Source organism: Lotus japonicus, chromosome 6 (genome assembly GCF_012489685.1).
Source record: "Lotus japonicus ecotype B-129 chromosome 6, LjGifu_v1.2".
NCBI classification, from domain to species: Eukaryota; Viridiplantae; Streptophyta; class Magnoliopsida; order Fabales; family Fabaceae; genus Lotus; species Lotus japonicus.
In genome coordinates, this window is record NC_080046.1 from 8,493,173 (window position 1) to 8,501,564 (window position 8,392).

The following is an 8,392-nucleotide window of genomic DNA, read 5'->3' on the forward strand; positions in this document are numbered from 1 at the left end:
CATCTTAAAGGATACACATTCAATATTGTTTGTAATATTGATGACAAGTTGATCATACGAATCTAGTAAACTCAAGCTTTGCACGTTTATTTTCCAGTTTTGAGAAATTCAGGTAGATAGCTAATAAAATAATGTTTCAGGTTGTTGATGTGATCTGACACCAAAGTGAATTCACTCATTTTAAGAGTATAGAACTTTCTCTGTAGGAAAATTATGTTGTGACATGACTTGAACTCGTACATTTAGATGAGAGTATCCTAGATCTCCTTCGTAGCTTTCTTTTCTGTAATACTGAAAATCGAATATGTCATTGCTAGATGCAAGTTGGCATATGTCATCCATTGATTTCTACTTTTTATCAGCAATCTCAACATGTCTACCTTCAATTTCTGCTAAGCAATTACCCTTCCTCAGGAGTTCCTCTATCTTCAATTTTCATTGGGAGAAATGACTCAAATTGAACTTCTCGATCTTAGTTTTTTTGCTGAAATGGTTTTACACCAAATAAAATTGTAACCAAACCGCCTAAAACAATTTCACCATGAATAACACAATATACATGAACATTATTATATATTATGACAACACACTAAAATGAATCTAGTATACGTTAACAATCACTGCAAAAGTCATTGAGAAAGCAAAAAGAGAATCTCAACGCCTACAAAGAGTCTCAAAGTTTCCATAATGAGTAATGTGTATGTAAATAAACGACTACACATGCATTTATAGGTTCAATGTCCATCATAATAGTCTCTCAAGGCCCTTAAGAAGACTTACCAAGATCCTAGCCTCCCTCGGACAACCCTGTGTGGTTGTTAACAAATCGGTTGGCATCTCGCCGATTAACCTTAACTTGAACAGGATGCTCCTTAAATACGTCATCACGTCCGCCTCTATAATACTCACTTAATTGCAAAATCTTTGACCCGACTGAGATGCTATTGGTCCTTTTATGCCGGCCGAAACAAAAAAAATCCTCTAAAATGGTAGGAGAAAAACCCCATCTTTGTTTTTGTCCACTTTTTTATGTTTTGAGTCCAACCAGCTAAGCCACCATCTCGAACATTCTGGGCCGCGTGTGAACCCACTGTGAAAAGATGACGCAAGCCCACACGCACACACCAAAAAACGCGCCATTGCAAAGGTATATATACCACCACCTCCCTCTTCACCTTCCCACCATTTCCATCCCATTTTCAACAACCACAACCGCCATGGGAAGAAGTAAGCAACTCTCTCTCTCTATATATATATATATATATCACATTTGAGTAACCAGCTCTGGTATGAATTTCAGGACCGGCGAGGTGTTACCGGCAGATAAAGAACAAACCATACCCGAAATCCCGCTTCTGCCGCGGCGTCCCGGACCCAAAGATCCGAATCTACGACGTCGGGATGAAGAAGAAAGGCGTAGACGAGTTCCCCTTCTGCGTCCACCTCGTCTCATGGGAGAAGGAGAATGTCTCCAGTGAAGCACTCGAGGCGGCGCGGATTGCCTGCAACAAGTACATGGCCAAGTTCGCCGGAAAAGACGCGTTCCACCTCCGCGTGAGGGTGCATCCCTTCCACGTGCTCCGCATCAACAAGATGCTATCGTGCGCAGGTGCTGACAGGTTGCAGACTGGGATGAGAGGCGCGTTTGGGAAACCGCAGGGGACTTGTGCGAGGGTTAGTATTGGGCAGGTGCTGCTTTCAGTGAGGTGTAAGGATGGGAATGCGGTTCATGCTCAGGAGGCGCTGCGTCGCGCCAAGTTCAAGTTTCCTGGTCGCCAGAAAATTATTGTTAGCAGAAAGTGGTTAGTTTCATGAATTGTTTGCTCTCTGTTCTTCCTTTGAAATTTTTGGATTTTAGTTCAGGTGAAGCAAATTTTTATGCCTGGTGTGCTTGACTTAATAATTGTTCTTCCAATTTTTTTAGGGGATTTACTAAGTTGAGCAGAAGTGATTACTTGAGGTTGAAGTCTGAGAACAGAATTGTGGCTGATGGGGTCAATTGCAAGGTTTGTTTCTAGCATGATGTGGTGGTGTTTATGATGGTTTTGAAATGAATTTGAGCAATGTGATGTGATTCATGGTTTGTTTGTTGGGTAGATTTGATAATAAGGGAGTTTGGAGATTTTGACTATGAGCTCGTTTGGATGCCTATTAACACTGATTGAAGCTTATTTAGTGCATTTTTTAGTAAAGAAGCTTCGATAAGTGCTATTTAGATATCATTCAAACGGGCTCTATGTTTTGGATGGATTAGGGGAATGACTAAATTTGTTTTTTCTCTTCCTTTCAGGTTCTTGGGTGCCATGGACCTTTGGCGAATCGGGCGCCCGGAAGAGCTTTCTTGCAAGCTGCGGCTTAGGCCATTTAGTTGTAGGAAGCTAATTGAATGTATGATTTGTGTTTTCACCTGATGAATGGGGATTTCTGTTTGAATTTGAACTGTAAGAATAAAACTGTGTTTAGTCATACTAGTAGGTATTTGAATTATGTATCTAAATGTCTTCCAAGATGTTATGGGGCATGAGAGATGCAAATTTGATGTATCTAATTTGATTGTTCTGTAAAGTTTTCGAAATATATAAATAAATGTGTTGTTGTTTCATTGTGTACGCATTGTTCTTAACTATGATGTTCCTACTGTTACCCGTTGTGTTCCTTTAGTAACATCCATTTGCGTTGCTTTTCTCCTATAGAAATAACACCTTTTAAAATAGGAAAACTATAAGCAACATATACTTTTATCGTGCATCCTTCCGACATGTTTGCAGCAGAGTAATTTCTAACCGCTGCAAACATTGGCTGGGTTATTTCTCTAAGCAACATATACTTTTATCGGACCCCTAAAAAAACACTTAAACATTCGCCATTGAAGGAAATATTGGTTTGGGGTTTTTTCTTAGTCATTCTGCTCACTAGACCGCCTACCTGGACGTGACAAAGTTAGCTTATAATTTGTATTCTGATCTCTCAGCTTCTTCAACAAGCAATACGGGATATGTGTTGCACCTTGATCGAAGAGTTGACTCAAACACCCGAGTAGCCAAATAAGTCAGACTACTTGATTGGGGGCCTCCTATTCTGGACCGACGTATTTGACCCAATTTTAGGCCAAAGGAGCGTCAACTTAGTCCACTCGGCTTGAGGCTTTATCACATGGTTCAAATATTTAAGTCTCTACTACTCTATAAGGATATGGGATTGGGTCAAGCCCTAACCCCCTCAACCTCAATAACTCATCTCACAATATCTTGGACTCTTGGTCTTCACGGATAATAAGATATCTCCTTCATGACAGCCATAACAAACATGGGCATATTGCAGTATAGCCTACGACAACTTTTATCACCAACTATATATAAAGGGTCGCCCCACACAATTCAGGTACCGACACTTTCTATGAACTTACACTATGCTCAACTATTTACTTATTTGAGTATCATAGTCTCTTTTACAGGTGACCCTCTGCTGATCCAATCATTCGGAACATCAAGAACATCCATCCATCATTCGAGTCTGAAGCTCCGTCACCAGGCCCACTCACAAAGCTGTTCAAATCAATTAGCATGCCTGCTGTCAATTTACTTGCATTACCATATTCATTGACTACCCATCTCTACTTTATGTGACAATGACAATATTTACATGTATCCATCTCTGCTAAATATATCGTAAATTGCACATTCTCATGCTTTCAAAATCTCATACATCATCCTCCCTCCACCCAAATCACATCTTTCTTTCATCATTGACTCAATACTATCTTAACCTCTTGAAAGTCCCTCTAAATCTACTAAATAATGAAAAACAGTTTTTACGAGGACTTTGAGCATCATTGCAGTTCAATTAGTCCCCTAATGTGGCTGTTTGGTGCTACATTGCGGAATTTTTCACGATTTTAAACACACTGTAATTGCAAACACCTCCACAACAGCAAAATACTGAAGCTCTGTCACGTGATGCAGTTCGTAATTTGAATCCATGATTGATCATCAAGCTCTGTGATTTCAAAATGAACTATAAACTAATGAACATTATTTGAAGGTTGGTGGTATATGGTAATTTGCCGATAGAACTACTCAGAAAATGTGTTTGTTTTACGAGGTAGTAAAATTTTGCAAACAAATAAGCAAAAAGCGGGATCCTACTCTTTCATGAAGGAATCATTGCTAAAGACTCAATTACAATTGCTTGGACCTGTAATATGTGCTTGCTTACGGCTGGTTGTTGGGCAGTTTGCTGAGAACTGAGTGCTCCGGTTTGTGATCACACTCGAAGTCTAGATGAACAAATGCCCGCTCAACGTCTGGAAGCTTCTCAAGCTTTATCTGCAGAGTCTCTCCAATCGTATGCGCTTCTTTTAAGGGTAAATCTTCTGGCAGTTCAATGTCAACCTGCCCCAAATCAAACCCAAATGAAGAGGCATTGAATCTTATCTTTCTGAAGAATATATAATAATGTCTATACTTCATATCTCCCAAACTCTAAGGTTGACTTTTTTTTTTTAAAGCAAAGATAGTTTATTCATCAATAAAATTCTGAGATTATCTCTCTCAGATAAGAATAAGATAAAGACAAACTCCCACCAATCATAAAAAAACCCTACCAATGAAAAACCATTACAAACACCCACCAACTCTAAGGTTGACTTATATGAACGATTAAGAAAAAAAGTATAGTGGGATCAAGGTGTTATTTGAACACAAGGGTCAGGTTTGTGAGAATAAACCCTGTGCAAGTCTCATCATTTTTTGTCATGATAAAATATAAGTACTGACATTCAAAAATAGTCACAAATATGTTGAAAATGTAATATATCCATTTCGAATGTTATTTTCCAAAGAGAAAACTAACTGAAATTAAGAGAAACTTGACTGGATCCATTAAGCATATTTCTCCATAAATGAGTACAGGGTTAGATTCATGTAAGCATTTTGTCATTACTAATGCAGAATGCCAAACTAAAAATTTAAAAGATTAGAGATTGCTTTATATAAGTTTTAGTTTGGCAATACAAAAAAAAGTGTGTATTTTGGTGAACAAGGCTAATCTAAAAATGAATGCTTCTATAAATTAATCTGGTATAACATAACATACCTCCACAAAATATAGAACGCCAAATGTGTATGCGCGGACGGTGTCAACACGCTTAATTTGCGGGTGCCTTATAACGAGATATGTCAGCTTCTGCAAAACTTCAGGAGGTGCAGTTTGTCCTACTAGTGAAACTGGGCATAGGAAGCAGTCTCAGAATCAGAATTGAAACACAAATTTGTTCACAAATAGCAAATAATTTTGCATCCATTTTATACAAGATAATGCAAAGTATTAATTCTAAAACCATTTTAGAATTAATTGCAGAATGATTTCCATACACGCTATAGGAGGTGAAAAAAATCTACTTTTTAGGACGGATATGGCTTGTCCTTCCAGGAAAACATTCATTTTTCATCTCATTTCCAAATCAAAACACTTCATAATTGAAACCAGATATTGCTAATGTGCTAATAATTCTCATTTCAAGGTTTTTTTTATTTATTTCTCTCACTGGCATATACACTTATTGTAACAGTATTCTGTTTGAAATTCTGATAAGGGTTTACCTGCATTTTCCATGACAGTGCGAGACCAATTTGAAATCGTATAAAGTGCAAGCACAATAGCTCCAACCGGGTCAATCCACCAGTAAAATTTATCACCAAGAACAGCCGCAACTAATCCAACCACATTTGTTATAACATCAAAGTGGTGATCCTGCAAGTTGACAATTCTAAGATGGTTCAACTATTTTGTGACTAAATTGATAATATAAACATACAAAGTAGAGCACTAACATCTGCATAGGCACGGACAATCTTGTTCCCTGAGCTTCTGCAGTAAAGCCAGAGAATAAGCTTCACCACCGTTGCTAATATCATAATAGAGTACAACCATATTAGCTGCTCTGTAGACATCTTTTCACTTGGGCTGTTTTGTATTAGTTGCTGTACGGCTGTGATTAGCACCTGAAATCCTGTAACAAAATGGACTCTATGTATCATGGAATCTTATGAATGTTCAAAACTATAAGGTAGTACAGTCTTAGAAGCAGTACAATTCTAACCATTAACACATTTCAACATATACATCAATATGCTGAAGTTCACTTTTTATCCAGCACTTCATTAATAAAATTGAGTTCAAGTTCTCTGATTGAGGCTAATATGACTGATACTCTGTGCTGTCAATTTTCTGAGGCAAAAAGCCAAGCAATCTATGTAAGGTATAACATTCTTTGTTATAACAGAATCTTCTGATATATGATCAAAAAAATTAAATAAAACTAACGCATCTATCTTAGTCCCTAAAGGTGTAAATATTCTGTCATCAGCTATAACCAATAGTTGAATGCTAACTTCATAAGAAAGCCTACTCATTTTAGAAATTCTTTTCAATATTTGTTCTCAAAATGATATGGCCTTCCAAGTTTACCAAAGAACTTAGAATTTAAATAGAAGCAACAGAGTGAGAGTGTGGAAAGTAGGAAAAGTTGAGGTGAGTTTGACGCACCAAGTGTTGCCATGATGGCCGCAAAGACGATTATACCCACAGGCTGCACCCTCAACTTTCCAATGGGGTACTTGTAGATATTGATGTTCTTCATTGAGACGTGAGTGAACCAGAGTATGCCACCAGCCATGAGATCAAGCAAAGAATCCAAAGTTGATGCTGCAATAGCTATTGACCCACTCCTTAATGTGGCATAAATCTAGACACAATATGGATATGTATATTGTTATTTCACAGAAAGTACTATGATTGACTTAACTTTTTAACAAGAAATTACAGGAAAAGAAAAGTTCAAATGATGTTACAATAATGATAACTTTTTTAAATATTAGCTTTTTGCAGAAGTTAAAATCAACTTTTACACACCTTAACGGCTTAACCTTTTCAGATGCTCTCTGCTTTATAACAACATATAAGTACAAACAAAATACTCATGTCAACTAAAAGCTCCTATAAGCTACAAAGTAGTTCAACTTTGCCTATCTATCAGCAAGTATAATATAAAACAACAAATATGAAAGAAGCCAATCAATGATTGAACAAAATGTTCAAATATTCGATTCTCACAAGTCACTAGTTTCAATCCAGAATTCATTATTGATAGAATTGATTTTGGTAAAATTGAGTTGAACTTAAAGAGATTTATGTTTGAATTTATTTATAAAAAAGTGATTTCTGTAGGATATTGTTGAGAAGCTCAATTGTAAAATTTCACGATTGATTATGTTCACCTAGAAGCTGTTTTTTGGAGCTAAAATTGATTGTGAAAGGTAACATCAAAACATGTACAAATTGATTTTGACATACCTAGCATACACATGAGCAGAGCAGCATAACTAAACTAGCTACTACAAAATGAAAACATGAAATTCAAATGAAATATACCTTCAATATCAAGAGAGCAACATTGGCGTAATTTGAAATCTTCATTGCCCACTCTTGTTGAGCCTGTTCTTGATTATCCTCGTCAACATTATTGCAACTATCAGATTCCTCAATGCAATCCACTTCCTCAAACGATTTGAGAGTAGCAAATTGTCTCTCATAGTACTCTTTCTCCCCTACAAATCAAAATTCCAAACACGCCATTAATTCATACTTCACAAATCACATATAAATAGAGAGAGAGAGAGAGAGAGAGAGAGCTCTACCTTGGCTTAAGGCGGTGGCGTTGGAGAGATCAACGTCGAAGGGAGACTCAGGGTCAAGAACAGAACGGACCTTATCGGGAAGCGTAGACAGAAAGTTGGATCTGAGCGAGTGAATCGAGTTCCGGCGAGCGAGTCCGTCGTGTTCGGAGGCGGCGGTGGTGGTCCGGCCATTTTTTATTAACAGCGGTTTCGTGGGATCCGAACCCGAATCTCCGTCCATGAAATGAAATCAATGAAATAATAATCAGCGGCGGTGGTGGTGTATCATATGATATGGTGAGTCACCGGCGCGCATGCAAACAACAACAACAACAACGCTCGCGAGCGGGGGGGACACAGATAACGAAAAGGAGAACGCCCATATCTTGTTCATATATAATAACTGCAAATAAGTCATAAGAGACAGAAATTAAAAATATTCATTTCGAATTGAATATTCTTCTTGCAAGTTTTTTTTTCTCCTACTAGCTAGGTGTCTGTACGTAAGTTTAATAATTTACTGTTTTGTTTGACTACCAGAAACAACTTAAATAGAAAATGCCACCAATACATTTTTCTTACACCAAATTGTCACGACTCATCCTTTAAGTGTATTCACTCAATTCAATAAGTTCAATCCAATAAGTGCATTCTGTTGGCTGAATGTGCATTGAAAATCGTGATTTCGAATTCCAATGCTTTAAAGTTCAAACAAA

General features: G+C 37.4%; 2 protein-coding genes across 2 annotated transcripts; one reads left to right on the forward strand and one right to left on the reverse strand.

The window, feature by feature from the left end:
* The first annotated feature begins 1,080 nt into the window (after window positions 1–1,080).
* LOC130723090 (60S ribosomal protein L10-like) lies at window positions 1,081–2,602 on the forward strand. The gene is made up of 4 exons (XM_057574020.1): window positions 1,081–1,227; window positions 1,301–1,802; window positions 1,925–2,006; window positions 2,291–2,602. The coding sequence occupies exons 1-4, from the start codon at window positions 1,101–1,103 to the stop codon at window positions 2,357–2,359; spliced, it is 780 nt and encodes a 259-aa protein (XP_057430003.1). The 5' UTR covers window positions 1,081–1,100; the 3' UTR covers window positions 2,360–2,602.
* Window positions 2,603–3,957: 1,355 nt separating this feature from the next.
* Window positions 3,958–8,063, reverse strand: LOC130723089 (metal tolerance protein 4-like). The gene is made up of 7 exons (XM_057574018.1): window positions 7,698–8,063; window positions 7,432–7,607; window positions 6,547–6,745; window positions 5,832–6,010; window positions 5,601–5,751; window positions 5,095–5,225; window positions 3,958–4,391 (listed from the first exon to the last, which is right to left on the reverse strand). The coding sequence occupies exons 1-7, from the start codon at window positions 7,915–7,917 to the stop codon at window positions 4,212–4,214; spliced, it is 1,236 nt and encodes a 411-aa protein (XP_057430001.1). The 5' UTR covers window positions 7,918–8,063; the 3' UTR covers window positions 3,958–4,211.
* Window positions 8,064–8,392: the final 329 nt, after the last annotated feature.

Coding starts and splice junctions, on each gene's coding strand:
- LOC130723090 (XM_057574020.1), top strand. CDS start 1,101: ATGACGCAAGCCCACACGCACACACCAAAAAACGCGCCATTGCAAAGG. Junction 1,228..1,300: donor CACAACCGCCATGGGAAGAA/GTAAGCAACTCT, acceptor TATGAATTTCAG/GACCGGCGAGGTGTTACCGG. Junction 2,007..2,290: donor CTGATGGGGTCAATTGCAAG/GTTTGTTTCTAG, acceptor TCTTCCTTTCAG/GTTCTTGGGTGCCATGGACC.
- LOC130723089 (XM_057574018.1), bottom strand. CDS start 7,917: ATGGACGGAGATTCGGGTTCGGATCCCACGAAACCGCTGTTAATAAAA. Junction 5,752..5,831: donor TTGTCCGTGCCTATGCAGAT/GTTAGTGCTCTA, acceptor GTCAACTTGCAG/GATCACCACTTTGATGTTAT. Junction 5,226..5,600: donor CACTGTCATGGAAAATGCAG/GTAAACCCTTAT, acceptor TCCTATGCCCAG/TTTCACTAGTAGGACAAACT.